The 19,351-nt window shown below is 35.6% G+C and overlaps 1 protein-coding gene across 1 annotated transcript in view; it reads right to left on the bottom strand.

Moving 5' to 3' along the window:
- The window catches only part of RADX (RPA1 related single stranded DNA binding protein, X-linked), an 87,787-nt gene extending 69,333 nt beyond the window's left edge, over positions 1-18,454 (bottom strand). Inside the window, exons 1-3 of the mRNA XM_045471405.1 lie at positions 17,692-18,454; positions 8,789-8,931; positions 7,460-7,652 (exon numbers count right to left, since the gene is read on the bottom strand). Coding sequence (XP_045327361.1) covers positions 7,460-7,652; positions 8,789-8,931; positions 17,692-18,334 — 979 coding nt within the window. The 5' untranslated portion in view covers positions 18,335-18,454. The remainder of the gene's footprint in view (positions 1-7,459; positions 7,653-8,788; positions 8,932-17,691) is intronic.
- Positions 18,455-19,351: the final 897 nt, after the last annotated feature.

Below are 19,351 nucleotides of genomic sequence, written 5' to 3'. Positions count from 1 at the left end.
CCAAAATTGAAACAGGAAGAAATAGAAAATTTGAAAACACCCTTAACCAGTAAGGAAATCAAATTAGCAATCAAAAATCTGCCAAAAAACAAGAGTCCAGGGCCAGATGGCTTTCCAGGGGAATTCTACCAAACATTTAAGGAAGTTAACACCTATTCTCTTGAAGCTGCTCCAAAAAATAGAAATGGAAGGAAAACTTCCAAACTCATTCTATGAAGTCAGCATTACCTTGATTCCAAAATAGAGACCCCACTAAAAAGGAGAACTACAGACAATTATAAACATTTATGCATTTCCCTGATGAACATGGATGCAAAAATCCTCAACAAGATATTAGCCAACTGGCTCCAACAATACTTTAAAAAAATATATTCACCACGACCAAGTGGGATTTATACTTGGGATGCAGGGCTGGTTCAATATCCGCAAAACAATTAACGTGATTCATCACATCAATAAAAGAAAGGACAAGAACCATATGATCCTCTCAACAGATGCAGAGAAAGCATTTGACAAAATACAGCATCCTTTCTTGATAAAAACCCTCAAGAAAGTAGGGATAGAAGGATCATACCTGGGCATCATAAAAGCCATATATGAACAAACCAATGCTAATATCATCCTCAATGGGGAAAAACTGAGAGCTTTCCCCCTAAGGTCAGGAACAAGACAGGGATGTCCACTCTCGCCACTCTTATTCAACATAGTATTGGCATTCTTAGCCTCTGCAATCAGACAACACAAAGAAATAAAAGGCATCCAAATCGGCCAGGAGGAGGTCAAACTTTTACTCTTCACAGATAACATGATACTCTATATGGAAAACCCTAAAGATTCCACCAAAAAACTGCTAGGATTTATTCATGAATTCAGCAAAGTTGCAGGATATAAAATCAACGCACAGAAATTGGTTGTATTCCTCTACACCAACAATGAAGCGACAGAAAAAGAAATCAAGGAATTGATCCCATTTACAGTTGCACCAAAAACCATAAAATACCAAGGAATAAATCTAACCAAAGAGGTGAAAAATCTATACACCAAAAACTATAGAAAGCTTATGAAAGAAATTGAAGAAGACAAAAAAAAAAATGGAAAAAAGATTCCATGCTCCTGGATAGGAAGAACAAATATTGTTAAAATGTCGATACTACCCAAAGCAATCTACATATTCAATGCAATCCTTATCAAAATAACACCAGCATTCTTCACAGAGCTGGAACAAATACTCCTAAAATTTCTATGGAACCAGAAAAGACCCCAAATAGCCAAAGCAATCTTGGAAAAGAAAACCAAAGCAGGAGGCATCACAATCCCTGACTTCAAGCTATACTACAAAGCTATAATCATCAAGACAGTATGGTACTGGCACAAGAACAGACACTCAGATCAATGGAATAGAATAGAGAACCCAGAAATGGACCCACAAACGTATGGCCAACTAATCTTTGACAAAGCAGGAAAGAATATCCAATGGAATAAAGACAGTCTCTTCAGCAAGTGGTGCTGGCAAAACTGGACAGTGACATGCAGAAGAATGAACCTGGGCCACTTTCTTACACAATACACAAAAATAAACTCAAAATGGATGAAAGACCTAAATGTAAGACAGGAAGCCATCAGAATCCTCGAGAAGTAAGCAGGCAAAAACCTCTTTGATCTTGGCCACAGCAACTTCTTACTCAACATGTCACCGGAGGCAAGGGAAACAAAAGCAAAAATGAACTACTGGGACCTCATCAAAATAAAAAGCTTCTGCACAGCAAAGGAAACAATCAGCAAAACTAAAAGGCAACCTAAAGAATGGGAGAAGAAATTGGCCAATGACTTATCAGAGAAAGGGTTAGTATCCAAAATCTATGAAGAACTTATCAAACTCAACACCCAAAAAACAAATAATCCAGTGAAGAAATGGGCAAAAGACATGAATAGACACTTCGCCAAAGAAAACATCCAGGTAACCAACCGACACATGAAAAAATGCTCAACATCACTGATCATCAGGTAAATACAAATCAAAACCACAATGAGATACCACCTTACACCTGTCAGAATGGCTAATATTAACAACTCAGGCAACAACAGATGTTGACGAGGAGAAAGAGGATCTCTTCTGCATTGCTGGAGGGAATGTAAGCTGGTGTAGCCACTCTGGAAAACAGTATGGAGGTTCCTCAAAAAACTAAAAATAGAACTACTCTACAACCCAGCAATTGCACTACTAGGCATTTATCCATGGGATACAGGTGTGCTATTTTGAAGGGACACATGCACCCCCATGTTTATAGCAGCACTATCAACAATAGCCAAAGTATGGAAAGAGCCCAAGTGTCCACTGATGGATGAATGGATAAAGAAGATGTGGTATATATATACAATGGAGTATTACTTGGCAATCAAAAAGAATGAAATCTTGCCATTTGCAACTACGTGAATGGAACTGGCGGGTATTATGCTAAGTGAAATTAGTCAGAGAAAGACAAAAATCATATGACTTCACTCATATGAGAACTTTAGAGACAAAACAGATGAACATAAGGGAAGGGAAACAAAAATAATATAAAAACAGGGAGGGGGATAAAACAGAAGAGACTCATTAATATGGAGAACTGAGGGTTACAGGAGGGATTGTGGGAGGGGGGATGGGCTAAATGGGAAGGGGGCACTAAGGAATCTACTCCTGAAATCATTGTTGCAGTATATGCTAACTGATTTGGATGTAAATTTAAAAAAATGAAAAATAAAACAAGTTAAAAATAAAAAACTAATTAATTAATTAAACAATTAATTAATACATTCTATAGGACTTTATCTAAATAAAATTACCTCATTTCTAAGGTGTCGTCTACTGGGTAAAACATTATTCATTTTTAAAATCAACTTTATCCACGTAATTTACCTGTCATTCTAAGTGTTTAGTTTTATAAGTTTTGACAAATGAGTGTACCCATGTAACCACCGTGGATTATCAGTTTTCATAAAAGAGCCTACTGGGAGTTTGTTTTGGACAGCATTATATGTATAAATAAATTTCAAGATAATTGTACACCTTAATAATAGTGAGTCTCCCAGTCCAGGAATATGATTAACTTTCTCCCAATATGTGTTTTCTTAATTTTTCTTAGTAATGTCTCATAATTTTCAGAGTGTAAACCTTATATAAGTTTGTTATATTTATCAATTAGTTTATTTTGTTATTTTTGACGCTGTGATAGATTGTAGTTTTAAAAGATATATTTTCTAATTGTTGTGATTAAATAGAAATACATATTGAGTTTCACTGTAAAAAAAAAGAATGAAATCTTGCCATTTGCAACAACGTGGATGTAACTAGAGTGTATTATGCTAAGAGAAATAAGACAAAAAAAACAAATAAATGATTTCACTCATATGTGGAATTTAAGAAACACAGCAGATGAACATAGTGGAAAGGAAAGAAAAATAAGTTAAAAACAGAGAGCAAGGCAAACCATAAGAGACTCTTAAATAAAGAGAACAAACAGGGTTGCTGGAGGGGAGGTCGGGGAGGGGATGGGCTAAATGAGTGATGGGCATTAAGGAGGGCACTTGTTGGGATGAGCACTGGGTGTTACATGGAAGTGATAAATCACTGGGTTCTACTCCTGAAACTAATACTACACTGTATGTTTACTAACTTGAATTTCAATAAGTAAATTTTAAAAAATAAAATGTTTATGTGGGTATGCTAGGTGAGTACTATTTGATAAAAGGTAGGACTTCTGTGTCCCCCCTCTCTCTCTGCCCCTCCCCAACTCGTGCTGTCTCACTCTGTCTTTCAAAAATAAATGTTAAAAAAATTTTTAAAAAAGATAAAAGGTAGGACAGAATGATATGCAAAATGGCAAGGACAGAATGATATGCAAAATGCCAATCTCCAAAACCACACATTACCAGCAAATATGTCCTGTGCTTTACAACACATTTATTTGGTCTTAAAAAATATTATCTCTCCGTCTCTGTAACTTGGAACTACACATGTAAATATGAAAAGATAAACCAAGATAATTACCCCAATAGTTTGTCTTTCAACATCAGCATCTAGAAAGCAGTGATGGTACCACAAATCTTTATTCCCTTACTGTCCAACACCAGCCCCCACTACATACTCTTTCTCATTTATCCTAGTCATAACACTTAAACTACCCTGATACTATTCCTAACCCCCACTTACACTTTCTCCCATCCAACTCATTCTCCCACTCTCCCAACCATTCATTCTTTCCTCAACTACATTTCTGTTCATTTACTCTCTCCTTTTGTTCATCATACCTTCTTACTGTTTACTGTCATTAATCTTTCATTTTACTGTAATCTGTCCATTTTACTAATCTGTTACCGTCAGACTAATTTTTTTCAAATTTTTATTTAAATTCTGGTTAGTTAACATACAGTGTAATATATTACCCTGCTAGACTAATTTTTTAAAAGTAGAACTCTGTATTACCTATCCTTATATCTCCTGTGTCTAGAATGGTTTACGGAACTGTCGTTTCTCTTCAAAAGATTATTAACACATTTGAGCTTTTTAAAGGTCATAAATCAGTAGATCTCAACTGTAGCTGTATATTAGAATCACCTGAAGAATTTTAAAGATGTGCCAATGTCTTGGTTCCCTCCTCAGAGTAATTAAATCAGAATCTCAGAGGGTGGCGTGTCTACGGTTCTTTAAGGCTCCCCAAGTCCCTAATGTCCAGGCAGTGTTGAGATCTGCATATATGTATAGGCTCAGCAAACTATACTCTGCAGATAGATGATTGTTTTTGGAAATAAAGTTTCACTGTAACACAGCCATGCCCATTCCTTACATATTATCTCTGCCTTCACTCTATAAAAGCAGAGCTGAGGTGGTACCTAGGTGGCTCAGTCAGTTAAGCCTCTGACTCTTGATTTCAGCTCAGGTCATGATCTCATGGTTCATGAGTTCAAGCCCTATGATGGGTTCTGTGCTCATGGAGTAGAGCCTGCTTGGGATCCTCTCTCTCTCCCTCTCTCTTTTTGCCCCTCCCCTGCTCATGCTCTCTTTCTCTCTCTTAAACATTTTTTAAAAAGGCAGAGCTGAGTATTTATGACAGAAACTATATCGCCTGTACAGCCTATAGTATTTACTATCTGGCTATTTACAGAAATAGCTTGCTAACCCCTGATAAACAGGGAAAAAGTCCTATTATTTATCAAAAAGGTATGGGATAGGGGCGCCTGGGTGGCTCAGTTGGTTAAGTGTCCGACTCTTGGTTTCAGCTCAGGTCACAATCATCTAGTTTGTGAGTTCGAGCCTAACATCAGGCTCCGTGCTGACCACTTGGAGCCTGCTTGGGACTCTCTCTCTCTCTCTAAAGAAATAAACAAAATTTTCTTAAAAGGGTATAGGATAAAGTAGACTGATGCTAATACTGATAAAAAATAAAACTGTTTAAAGACTAAAAGAACCATTTTCAATATATTCTCATCAAGACTCCCATTTGAAAAAATAATTTCTGTATTTACAATTATTTACTTGAAAGTATAAATAACCTCTCATATCTTAAAGAGTTTCCATATGAAAATATAGCCCTAGAATTGTATATTGTAGAGGTAGCATAGTGCTTGATTCAATTTCAGTGTTAAGTTTTAGTAGCTGTTTATCTATTGACCACATGCTGTCTATTGTTCTACTTTCCATATGTTTTTAAGGTTTAGAAACAGCTATTAGTACCAGACACATTTCTAGATTGCCCACAGCCATGTAAAAATTGTGATTTAAATTAATTTTCTTTACAAAAGGAAAACAGTGTATCTCAGAAAAAGAAAACTAGGTTAGGTATCAGAAAAACTAGGTTTTCACTATGCCAGTGATTTATCATTTGACATCAACAAAGTCACTTACCTTATCTCTTATTGGCAAATGTCTCAATTTTTTTCACCTAGATATGCTTGGTTGTGGAAAGAATTTACAAATTGATAGAAATAATAACACATGTTGCGAATTCGCTTCTTTTTGCCAGTTTTTACTGTATTTTTTCAAGTAAGTCCCAACATCAATATCAGTGTAACTTCTCAACTTTATGATAAAGAGTAATGATAATAGACTAATTGTGTCAAACTACTAGGTAATAACTTGTTAATCCAGAAAGACATGATTGATGCCTACCAAATCCTTAAGATTTTAATAAGGAATCATATGAGATTCCCCAAATAAACATCTATCTAAGGAAACAGTGAACAAAAGCTATATTATCTGCACATTCTCCAAGTAATTAAGCTTAATCTATCAGTAGGGAATTCAGAATACAAAGAAATACAGGTCCAGTATAAAACTATTATGAGCCAATAACAATACCTAAACTTGTTGAGTGATATAATCTACAATTCTAAAAATAGAAAGGCAAAAAATTCATATCCATATCTGAAAGCAATCACTTAATATATTAATTTTAATGCTCCAAAAATATTTAGTATGATGCCAAGATGTCAAAACTTTTGTTTTAGTACTAATTAGGAAGAGCAGCAATTCAATTGCACTTGAATATTGACCACAGCTTAGATAACATCAGTTTATCAATTTTAAATTTGCTGAATTTGTAACTGAACTGTGATTATAGAATAGAATGTTCTTGTTCTTAGGAAATAAACATTGAAATATTACTGAAGTATTTTGAGGTAACGGTATGTGTGATGGCTGCCACTTACTCTCAAATATATACAGTATATGTATATAAATATTTGTAATACATATACATATATATTTGTAATATATATATATGTATTTAGATTTATGGAGTCAGGGAATGATAAAGTAAAGGTAAATGTTAACAACTGTTTTATCCATGAAAAGGGTATACGCGAGTTTTTTATACTATTCTTTCAACTTTTATGTAAGTTTGAAATTATTTCAAAATAAAATGCTGACAAAGCCCTTTCGAATAGCACCTTATAGTAAAAGTATATTTAAGTCATTAATTTAGTATTATAATACAAAAAAGAAAACAGATATAAGTACATCCTAAGTGGTGCTCATTCATAATCAACAATAAATATATCACATATTTTTTTAATAAATGTATTCATAAATAAGTATAGTTATTAAGTGATTGCTTAAAAATGTTATAAAGGAACTTAGAAGTTTACCAGGTTCTAACAGATTCAGCAATTTTTTTTTAATGTTTTTATTTATTTTTGAGACAGAGAGAGACAGAGCATGAGCAGGGGAGGGGCAGAGAGAGAAGGAGACACAGAATCCAAAGCAGGCTCCAGGCTCTGAGCTGTCAGCACAGAGCCTGACGTGGGGCTCGAACTCACGGACTGTGAGATCATGACCTGAGCTGAAGCCGGACACTTAAACAACTGAGCCACCCAGGCGCCCCAGATTCAGCAACTTTTAACAGCCTTTGGCTGATACGATTCTTTTCACATTTATACAAACAAAATAGCCATAAAACAAGAAATTTATTGAATACTTAACCCATTGTAGAAATTAGTTTGATCTGTGGATCCACAGGGAGAGGCTGCATCCTGAATGGATAACTCTTTTTAACAGAATAATCCTGAAGCAGAAGAACTAAACCAACCCGCAGACTTTTATACCACTCAGGACACAGGGCATTCCACATGATCACTGACACTGTGCCTGAACTGTCAGCCACTTCCAGAAAGGTCTAGAAAAAAAGAGTAAAAAAGCACATGCGTATTTGTTACTTTTATCTACAGGGTATTCTAATTTTAAGAATGAGAAAGCAAAACTACAGGGGAATGACTGAATAAGTTATTACATGGTACAATCTATAACTATGCAAAGTTATGAATGAAGGATTTTTAGTGATAGAAAATACTTAAGGAAATGTTAAATAATATAAAATTGTATATACAATATGATTTCCATTTTGTAAGATAATTTATCATATAGTCATGCAATATATTATATGCATACATATACATATAGATGTGATCTATATTACATACATACGATATATGTGTGTAAACATGTGATATGTTCATATGAAAAAAGGGGATGAAACACACTTTAATATTAACAGTGACCCTCTCTGGTAGAATTTGGGGTGATATTTTTTCAGCTTTATTTATACTGCTTTCTACATTTCCAAATTGCCTCCAAGTATGTATAACTTTTATAATGAAAGCTTAATAAAACACCTAAAATAATTCTTGACAACATGTGAAAATACAGTAAAACGTTAGGTAAAAAAACAGGACAGAAATCAAGGAAGTAGTTCTCATTGGCATTATAGAGCACAGAGAGTCAAGATAACAGAAAAGTATCAGCTACATTTGACAATTAAAAGGTCTCTAGTGAGTGCCGAGCTGAAGAAAAAAGCCAAACCAATTGCGTTGAGAAGTAAATAGGAGACAAGGAAGTGAAAATATCTAGTGGAGACTACTTCAAGGAGCCTACCAGAAGAAAAGGAGAGAGGGAATAGAGGAGTCCTGAGGTCAAAGGAGATTTTTTTTTTTTTAAATGAAAGTCCAGAGTATGTCTATATGCTGGTGTAGAAAGCATACTAGTGAAGAAAAGGGTGAAGATACAGAAAAAAGTATGAAGTAGACCAACTGAATCAGGGAACTAAAAAGGTGCCAATACAGAAAGAATTTCTTTTTGTACAAGAAATTACATAAAAATAATACCCTGAAACACACATTTATGTAAATTATAAATTATTAAATTACATTTATAAAATATAATTTGAACATAAATTATCCTAATAAGGAGTCAGGTCTGTAAGCTATAACCTATTAATGTTACATTAACATGTCATATGTTAATCATGATTTATACCTGGTATGGCTCAATCATCTTTTTATCAGGTTTTCCATAGTATCGCAGTTTGGATTTATGCAAGATTCTCACAAGCAATGCAGGAAAATTCCTTCTGTTAGACCAGGTCATCTCAAGGTGAGAAAGTGAAATTATTTTGGTATCTAGAATAAAAAAAAATAGAATAGAAAAAAAATCCTACTTAATATGTCATGGTAATTTAAAATTTCTGTTTTCATGGTTAAAAATGGTAGCGACATCATCCCTAAAGCAACTCCTTCTCACCAGCTAAGCCAGTCTATATACTTCTCATATAGAACTTAATAATACCCATTATCCTTAATAATAATAGCTAATATATAAATATGCCTTACTATATGCCTGGGACAAAGGTAAATATCTATATTAACTAACATAGTGTTCCATCTCGAATGCCCTCCACTTTGTCAAACTGGGTAATTGCTTCCTGAAAGACCTGAATCTAAACTCATCCCCCACTAGGTGGGGGGAATGGGTGAAACAAATAAAGGGGATTAAGAGAACACAGATCCTGATGAGTATCAATAAATGTACAGAATAGTTAAATCATTATATTGTACACCTGAAACCAATATAACACCATATGTTAATTATACCTTAATAAACTCATCTCCCTTAAGAAATTTTGTGGGAAAAACTCAATACCATGGAATGTTTTCCCACTACTAAGGACTTACATATTTAACTTATACAATTGTTTCATGACATATTTCTGTATTGCCCTCATCGTGGTTTCATGTGTAAGTTCTATATTTCCCAAACATGCCAGACATAGTCCTGCATTAGGGCCTTTGCATTTGCTGTTCCCTCTGTCTGGAATGTCTTCTTCTTAGACACCAGAGTGACTTCCCTCCTCCTCTCCTTTAGGTTTTGCTCAAAGGTCACTTTCCCAGTGATGTTATCCCTTACTACTCTACTGTAAACTGATCCCTTTACTTACTCCCCTTCCCATCTTATTTTTCTACATAGCACTTATCTTCTCATACGCCATACAATTTACTTTGAAATTTTAATCTCCATGCCTGCTGGCAAGTACAAAAATTGCTTAAAAGCTATTCACCATCTTTAAAGATTAACTTGTATTTTTAATTTTATTCTTCCTTGAGTTAAGAGAGGTTCCATCTGCATTCCTCTCTACAATTTTGCTCCCTTACAGGCCAGTCTCAATTTTTAAAACTTGAATTTGTATTTGTTCAATATTTTATTTCACAAGGTACCCCCACTCCATTTTTATTTACATAATATATCACTCAACATTTTGGCATGAAACCGTACTTGTAATTTCTTTTTAATAAGAATTTAAATGGAATGTTGTAGTTATACCTGTATCATAAAACATACTATTTTTAGAGTTAGGCCATCTTGTATAATTTTCCTTGTAGATTCTTCCAAAATATTAATAGCCCAGAATCATAGGTCCCAATATTTGAACTGACATTATTAAGTGATTTCCTTTTTAGTTAGATCAGACAAATTGTGGATCAGATGTGAATTATCTGAAATGTATGTAGAACACTCTTGATCAAGGAAGGCACATATACCTTCACCGATTAGAATAAATTCAAGAGTTATATGCTTTTGTAAACCAGAGTTCAAAGAGCCCCTGCTTCTGCTATAATTGGATCCAGAGAGTTAGCTGTGATCAGACACCTGCCTGATTAATGTTTTCCCAGTTTGGATTTTTAACTCGCAAACTCCATAGAATATACATATCTCTCAAATCCAAAAAGAAATTACAGGCTATACATAGACAATGAAGAATCTGTATAAATTCATAGAAATGTGTTCATTACAAAAAGAATGAAAATAAATAGATACCCAAAATAAAATGTTAGATAGTAAGCAATAGAACAGTGATTCTCAAACTTTCTGGTCTCAGAAAGCTTTTACATTCTTAAAAATTACCGTAGCCCTCAAAAAGCTTTTATTTATGTGGGTAATATCTATCAATATTTGCCATATTATGAAGCAAAACTAAGAGATAAAAAATTATTCATAACTCCTTTAAAATAACAACAAACCTATTATGTATAATATATATGTATGTTCACACACACACACACACACACACACACACACACACACACACGTGACTATTTTCTAAAACAGAAAATGTAGTGAGAAGAGTGGTACTGGTTTACATTTTTGTAAATATTTTTAGTGTCTAGCTTAATAGAAGACAGCTGGATACTCCTATTTCTTTGGCATTCAGTCTGTTCCAATGTCACATATCATGTAGCCTCTGGAAGACTCCACTGTATACTTTCATAAAATTAGAGTGATAAAAGGTAAATGAATATCATAAAAATAGTTTTGATGTTGTGAATACCTTGAAAAGGTCTTGGGGGACACCTCTCGGGGTCCTTAAACCATACAATGAAAATCACTGCAAAAGAACTAACCTAAGGAATGACAAAAGGAATAAAGATAAAAGCTGAAAATAAGGTATTAGAAAAAAGAACTGTTAAATCCAATTCGTTGGAAAAATTAATGAAAAGGTAGATCTCTGACAAGTGCAATCATGACGAAAGAAAACAAAAATATGTTTGAAATGTGATCAACTATAAACTTTTTTTTTTTTTCAACGTTTATTTATTTTTGGGACAGAGAGAGACAGAGCATGAACGGGGGAGGGGCAGAGAGAGAGGGAGACACAGAATCGGAAACAGGCTCCAGGCTCTGAGCCATCAGCCCAGAGCCCGACGCGGGGCTCAAACTCACGGACCGCAAGATCGTGACCTGGCTGAAGTCGGACGCTTAACCGACTGCGCCACCCAGGCGCCCCTGTGATCAACTATAAATCTACAGAAAAATATTGTTATATATGATTACATATCACTAAACTTGAAAATACCAGTGAAATAGATAATCTTCTAGGAAAATCTGAATTATCAATATTGCCTCAAGAAGCAGAAGAAACCTAGAATACGTCAATAACCATGGAAGAAAATGAAAAAGTTCACAAATAATGACCTCCAAAAATGGCACTAGGTTCTAACAATTCATTTTGAAAACATAGATAATTCCTGAAAAATTATGACAAAAGTAGTACAAAGGGAAAAAAAAACTATAAATCCAAATCATTTATGATGGCAAATATCCTAAATCAAATACTTTCAAATCCAATATAGCAGTATGCCAAATTGCTTCATGACCAAGTAGAGTCCTAAACACCTTGTATTGTTCAGGAGGAAGATACAATAAGTTGTGAGTAGTCCTGGAGACTGGCACAAAAATCTTAAGTTTAAATAATTTTGTTAAAACATTAAGGGAAGCCACTAGGAAAATACAAATTAATGGATAACTTCTAAAGCACTAGAAGAAAAAAATTTAAATCTTGCAAAAGTAAAAAAAAAAAAACATCATAAAGCAAGGTGTACAGTAAACATAAAGTAGTTTTGCAAGAACAGGTACAAACATCAGTAATGACTTTAAATTTAATTGTGGATTAAATTTATCTCTTAAATGAAAAAGAACTGTTTTGGGTCAAAAACACAAAATCTTAGTTATATATTTCTTTAAAAAGACAAATGTAAAACAAAATAGAAATAAAAGGATGGACAAAGATACATACACTAGGTCAGTTCTCAAAATGTGGCATTTGTACCACCAGTGGATGGTGAGGCCCTACCACAACCTACTCTATCAGAAACTGTTGGGGGGCCAGAAATCTGCATTCTAAAACACTTTGGAAGTGATATGGATGCCTATTCATGTTTGAGAACCACTGAACCAAATGTCAACTAAAAGACAGCAGTAGTAAATAGATCTACCAGACAAATTAGAATTCAAAACACAAAAAAAGGACAAAGAGACAAACTGCAAACTGATAAAGGGTAAAACCCACCAACAAGATATTACTATGTTATGAAATGAACATTGTAGTAACGCCTAAATCAAAAATTTTTAGAAATACAAGGAGAAATTAACAAAATCACTGTCAAAAAGAGGAGCCAATATTCCTCCCAAAGAAATGGGCAAGTAAAATACATTTAATGATAAGAATATGGAATACTTCAATTAAATTTTTAAAACTTGGTATAATAGGGACTTCGTACCTAATAAGTAAACCTTTTCTAAAAGTTTGAGGGTTGAAGAGGAACTCAAATTTAAAATCAGAAAATATGAGTAATGAGTGAAAAAAAATCTCTACACTTCAAAACCTGGGGTATACAGCCAAAGCAATATCCATGGGAAATTTCAGAATTTTAAAAAGCTTTTCAAAGAAAGAAACAAGGAAATAAATGAATCAAGCATTAAACTCAAGAACGAGGTACAAAAAAAATATGAACAAAGGAAAGTAAAAGATAGCAGAAATAAAGTAGAAAATATCTCCCGGATATACACTTAACTAGTAAAGCCCAAAGTCTTTTTTTAAAAATACCAATTAAACACACAAGCCCCTGGCAAGGCTGATCATAAAAAAGGTGAGCACACAGGGTCCCCTGGGTGGCTCAGGTTAAACGTACGACTTTGGCTCTAATCATGATCTCACAGCTTGTGGGTTTGAGCCCTGCATAGGGCTCTGTGCTGCACAGCCTGGAGCCAGTTTTGGATTGATTCTCTGTCTCCCTCTCTCTCTGCCCCTCCCCTGCTTGTGCTCTGTCTCTCTCTCTCTCAAAAATAAACATTAAAAATTTTTTTTAGGGGCGCCTGGGTGGCATAGTCGGTTGAGCGTCCGACTTCAGCCAGGTCACGATCTCGCGGTCCGTGAGTTCGAGCCCCGCGTCGGGCTCTGGGCTGATGGCTCAGAGCCTGGAGCCTGTTTCCGATTCTGTGTCTCCCTCTCTCTCTGCCCCTCCCCCGTTCATGCTCTGTCTCTCTCTGTCCCCAAAATAAAAATATACGTTGAAAAAAAAAATTTTTTTTAATAAAAAAAGGTGAACACACAAACATGAGGAATGTAATAGAGGATGAAACAAGAGTAAAATATTTTAAAAATATAAACTAAAATTTAAATTATATATGCATATAAATTATACATATATTAAATTTAAAATAAAGTGTAAAACTACTGCATACAACGTTGAGATCTAGTGAAATGAAATTTCCTAGTAAAATATCAACTCTCAAAAATGGACTCAAGAAGAAGCATTATTGATTTCATGAATTTTTCTACAAGAAATTGAAAAGGAGTCATTCTTCTAACCCCCAATACTGGCTCAAGGCCCCAGGTTCAAATAGTTTTAGGGGTAAATTCTACCAAAACTTCAGTGAACAAATGATTTTAAGTAGCGAAAAATAGGCAAGTTTCCCAATTCATTCTACTAGGCCAATATTAATTAACCCAATATCAATATTGGACTAAAATAGTAACCCCTTTTAAAAATAAAATCTATGGAACAAATTTGCTTTAAACATACAGATGTAAATATAACAACCATGACCAAGTAGAGATATAAAAGTGGTTCAACATCAGAAAATACATTAATGTAATTTATGTATTCTTTTATTCAACACTTCCTGAATGCCTACCATGTGACACTGTTCTGGGTATAAGAGAAATGCCCCAGAATCGTGACAAAAAGAAAGTCCTTACCCTCATCAATTTCATAAACCAATGGGAGAAAAAAGGAAAACAACAGATATAATAATTTCAGTGTTATCAATTCTATGAAGAGCATTTCCGTGGTGATGTAATAAGTGGGGAGGGAATACATATTTAAACAGCCCTTTTCTAACCTGTTTTATAAATTTGAGTTGAAACCTGAGGATGGAAAGGAACTTTCCAGGAGGAAAAAGCAGGAGCAATGTACTTGATGTACTTGACGTACTTGACGCAGGAAAGAGTGAGGAGGTTTGAGACCAAAATGAAGGCTAGTATTTCAGAAACAAAATGGTGGAGGGGAGGGGTTAGAGAGGTGAGTAAGGGGGTTCTGTAGGGCCGGGGTCTGCAAACTACAACTCATGAGCCAAATCCGGCTTACTGCCAGTTTCGGTAAATAAAGTTCTATGGTAAAACAGCCAAACCCAATCATTTACATATCACCTATGGCTGCTTTCCCTATACCAGGGCCAAGTTGAATAGCTGTGACTGGAGACCACATGTGTGGCGAAGAAAAAAAATTTACTATGTGGCTATTTAAAGAAAGTTTGCTGATGCTGCATGGCCTCGTGAATGCGCTAGGAGGTCTGGATTGTCGTCTAACTGCAATGGGGAGACACTGGAGAGATTTAGGCAGGAGTGACATTACCTAACTTCCATTTTGAAAAGCGGTCTTTAGATCACATTATTTGTTACCTTTGGAGTAAGGTATTGACCAGGAGAGGGCATGAGGGAGACTTATGAAATGCTTCAAATGTTCTGGATCTTGATCTGGGAAGATGGTTATCAAGCTTTACTTTTAAGCTGTATTTTTTTTTTTTTTTTTGGTATTTCAAGCTGTATTTTCAAGACTTTTCCACTTTACTCTGTACACATCATGCCTTAATATAAAAGTTTTAAAAAGCACAAAAAATGCACTATAACCAAAGTTAAGAGAAAAGGGACAGAGTGTGAGAAAGCAACTTGCAATATATAGCACACAAAAAACCTCAATACCCATTAGCAAAGAAATGAGAAAAATCAAAAGATATAATTTAAAAATTAGTACGATATGGGGAAATGGGCACTCATATATATGTTAGTGGGAATGTAAATTAGGAAAACCTTTTCAGAAGATGATTTGTCAATATCCATTAAATTAAAAAATGTAAAATACTCTGTAACCTAGCAATTTCACTTCTAGGAATCAATCTATTTAACAGATATACTTGAACATAATGAGCAAGTATGTGTATATCCTAATGATGTTCAGTGTGGATCTAAAACAGAAAAACCAGTAACTGCCTAAAATTGATAATTACCTATTCACATTGGCATGATCATATAAATTATGGTACACTCATCCAAGGAAGTATATATATGCAGATGTACATTAAAGACGCTTAATGTGTAAACACCAAATCATGCCATGCCACAGAATATTTTTTTTTCAATGATACATACCAAACTGCTGAACGTTTGGAGTTTTAAGAGGAAAGTTGAAGGCACTGGAGGAGGTAAAGGGGTCTTTCACTCCACCCCAACATTTTATTATTAAAAATTTCATAAGAATTTTAGGATTGCTTGTTCTAGTTTCGAGAAGAATGCTGGTGCAATTTTGATTGGGATTGCATTGAATGTGTAGATAGCTTTGGGTAGTATTGACATTTTGACAATATTTATTTTTCCAATCCATGAGCAGGGAATGTCTTTCCATTTCTTTAAATCTTCTTCAATTACCTTCATAAGCTTTCTATAGTTTTCAGCATACAGATCCTTTACATCTTTGGTTAGATTTATTCCTAGGTATTTTATGCTTCTTGGTGCAATTGTGAATGGGATCAGTTTCTTTATTTGTCTTTCTGTTGCTTCATTGTATGGAAACCAATTTGACAATAAATTTCATATAATAAAAAAAAATTCATACAGCAAGCCTGAAAGAACACCAATATATACCTACTTCTAAATTTTGTCATCAAAATTTTACTATACTTGGGTCTTGCATTTTTAATACAATATACGTTTTTATGTTTATACAAATAATGGACTTTTAATACTATCTTGTGCAAATGCGTTTGCTTTTCAGTCTATAATGCTTTTTTTCTAGTCAACAATATACTTTTAAATATACAGTTTGGCTTTTTAGCACATGGACATTGCCTTTTGTAATAAAAATATGGTTTGAATAATGAATAGATATTACTTTCAAGAAAAAGATTTTTACAAATTATTATTCCCCTCTTAATTCTTCTAGACACCAATTTTTCATTTATATATTCCATCCTAAAAATAAAAAATGATAAGCACTTAAGAGGTAGTAATGCACTACTGTCTTATTCCATACTTGAGATAAAATTCATTCCATTACTGCATCCCTGAAATGACTATCTTGCTTTTAAAGCTTAAGTTATTTAAATCATCCTTGTCTACACATTTCTGTATTTTCCCCTTATAATTGGATATTAGTTTAGCTGCCTATTTTTGACCCACCTTTTCACTTTCAAGCCTGTTGCTGTTACACGTCATAGTAAGATCATATATGAGCTAGCATTATGACTGCAATGTAAAAAAAAAAACCTGAAAAGCAGTAAATGTAGAAAATGATCATCTATCTTCCTCCAGTACTTGCACTTTTATTTTTTTGTGTATTATTTGTTCCCCATCCCATACGTGTACATGCCTATAGTACTATCATTCCCCTTCCATCTCTGATAAAATATGTTTTACATCAGTTGCTGATGATGAACAGGCATTTTCACGTTAACTGTCTACTTCTGGTACTGAAGAATTAAACTTCTCAGTATTGTCTGTGATACGTAATAAGAAACATAAGAATGAAAATTCCAAGCCTGCCCACAAAAATCACACGCTCAAAAAAAGCAATATTTACATAACTGCTACAAAGACATAAAGATGGCGTTTCATTAATGCAAATTATTAAGGAATAAATCACGGAATATCCGTTTTTGAATCACGGTTAAAACGCACAAACCCACAAATATTTATGCCTTTCATGCCAATTTCAAATCTATATACTCGCCAACCAACACAGTGAGTACTATTTCCACAAACGGAACGAAACGAAGATTAAACCGTAGGCAAACGCACACACGCTATGTGTGCCAGATTAAATTTGAGATGTATTCAGACACTTCCTGAATGGCCACTTGAACAATCAAAGCAATGACGGGTTGCGCAAATTTTCATTAAGCGAGTGCCAATCTGACATTGACGAAAACTTGTCTATTTCCACTCGCGGCTTGAAATGAACAATACCAACGCACCCCCATTTCCTTTCCCATTAACGCAAGCTCCCGAAAACTATTTCTTAACCCCTCCGTCATTCCCTCCAATTACTTACTGTTAAAATTGTGCTCCTCAGGTTGCTTGTTGGTTAACCAAATATCTCCATATGGATCTTCGTTATTCCACAGGGCCAGGTAATGACTCTTCCCGCCTCTTAAAGGCCTCTCGGGTACCTCCTCGTGCGCACTATTTCTGAATGGAGTTTCTAAAGAAATATCCTCTAAGGTCTCCCCACAGTGGACGTTATCTATGCACAGGATCCCTTGGCCTAATCTTTTCTCGTTGTAAAGACACGAGACTCTGGAAATTTTCATTTCTATGCCGACTTTAAGAATATTTTTATACACGAGAAAGTTCAGGCTGGGGTCCAGGTAGCACTTCTCCTGGTATACCCCGTCTGAGATCGTCACATCATAGCAGTAAAGGGGAGGTTTCGGTATTGTGTCGCGTGGTTCATCCTCTAACAGGTATCTCTGGACGGCCAGCACAGCGACAGGCACCACCTCCGAGGGGGTGACCCACTGCAGAGGTGAATCCGTTATTTGCTCAAGAACCTTTTGGATCCAGGACCTGCGCCCTTGGGCACCGGCCCTTCGGATCACCCCTCCCGGGACCCCAGCCCGATTTCTTTCAGGGTTCGGCAAATCTAGCCCAGCATGTGAGGGGCCGGCCTGAGGCTGACCTAACTCACCAGACATTTTTAGGTAACTGCGTACGCTCCTTACTCCCTAAAGCTAGTCTGTCCCGTCAGAAGCTGAGAGACCAGGAAACCGCGCGCTAGGCGACGATCACTACTCTGATCCCGCCGACTGGTAAGGCTCCGCCCCGAAGCCAGGCTGCGAAGACGTTCCGCACGCGCGCGTCAGCCCTCTAGCCCCACCCCTCTCTCGGCTAGCTTCCAACTCACAAGCGCTGCTACTAGGCAATCACACGCGCGGTTACGTAGCAGATCCTCCCACCTGGTGCTTGTCTGAATGTCTAGGGGGAGGGGAGGGAGGGGGAGAAAGCGTTGGTCGCCATGGTTCCCAAAATGTAGCAGGAGGGAGGGGGAGGAGCGCTCTGAGCTCTTCTAGAAAGGAGGGTGCTGAGAGGCAATGGAAAAGAGAAAGTGTCTGGAAGCGGGCTATGTAGTCGTAGCTCAGGTGTTTGGGGGTTTGGGCCTTGGGCCAGCTACAGAAAGTAAATTAGAGTTCATTAATATACATGAATGTGATACCACAAGTCTCATACACTATGAACGGAACCAGATAATGTATGCACAGCCTTCAGGAAAGACGCTCGCACAAAAAGTCCTCCCTAAACTTTAGTTGCTGTTGCTGTAAGCATTATTAGCATAATTGTCTGTAGTGACTCCCTAAGTGCAGGGTTGGTGAATTAGTGATTAAGTGCAAATGAAAACAGAAAATTATAGAACTGGCTTGGTAAAGAGCTGTCTTTAGAATTCTTAAAACGTATTTATGTTTTATACAATAACTGGTGTAACAGAGGGCTAGGGTATAGAATGTCAGAAACTGCATTTCTAAACTACAAGGAATGTATACAGAATGAATGTAAAGTGAAAAAGCTGATAACAATAGTCCAAATTAAAAATAAGATATTTATTACATGTCCCCACGTGTGCTAGTATAAAGGCATAACTCTAAGATGTTTCAGGTTTGGTTCCAGACCACTGCAATAAAGTGAATATCGCCATAAAGCGAGTCAAATGAATTTTT

This window comes from Leopardus geoffroyi, chromosome X, assembly GCF_018350155.1.
Source record: "Leopardus geoffroyi isolate Oge1 chromosome X, O.geoffroyi_Oge1_pat1.0, whole genome shotgun sequence".
NCBI lineage: Eukaryota > Metazoa > Chordata > Mammalia > Carnivora > Felidae > Leopardus > Leopardus geoffroyi.
This window is presented reverse-complemented; position numbering and strand designations above follow the sequence as displayed.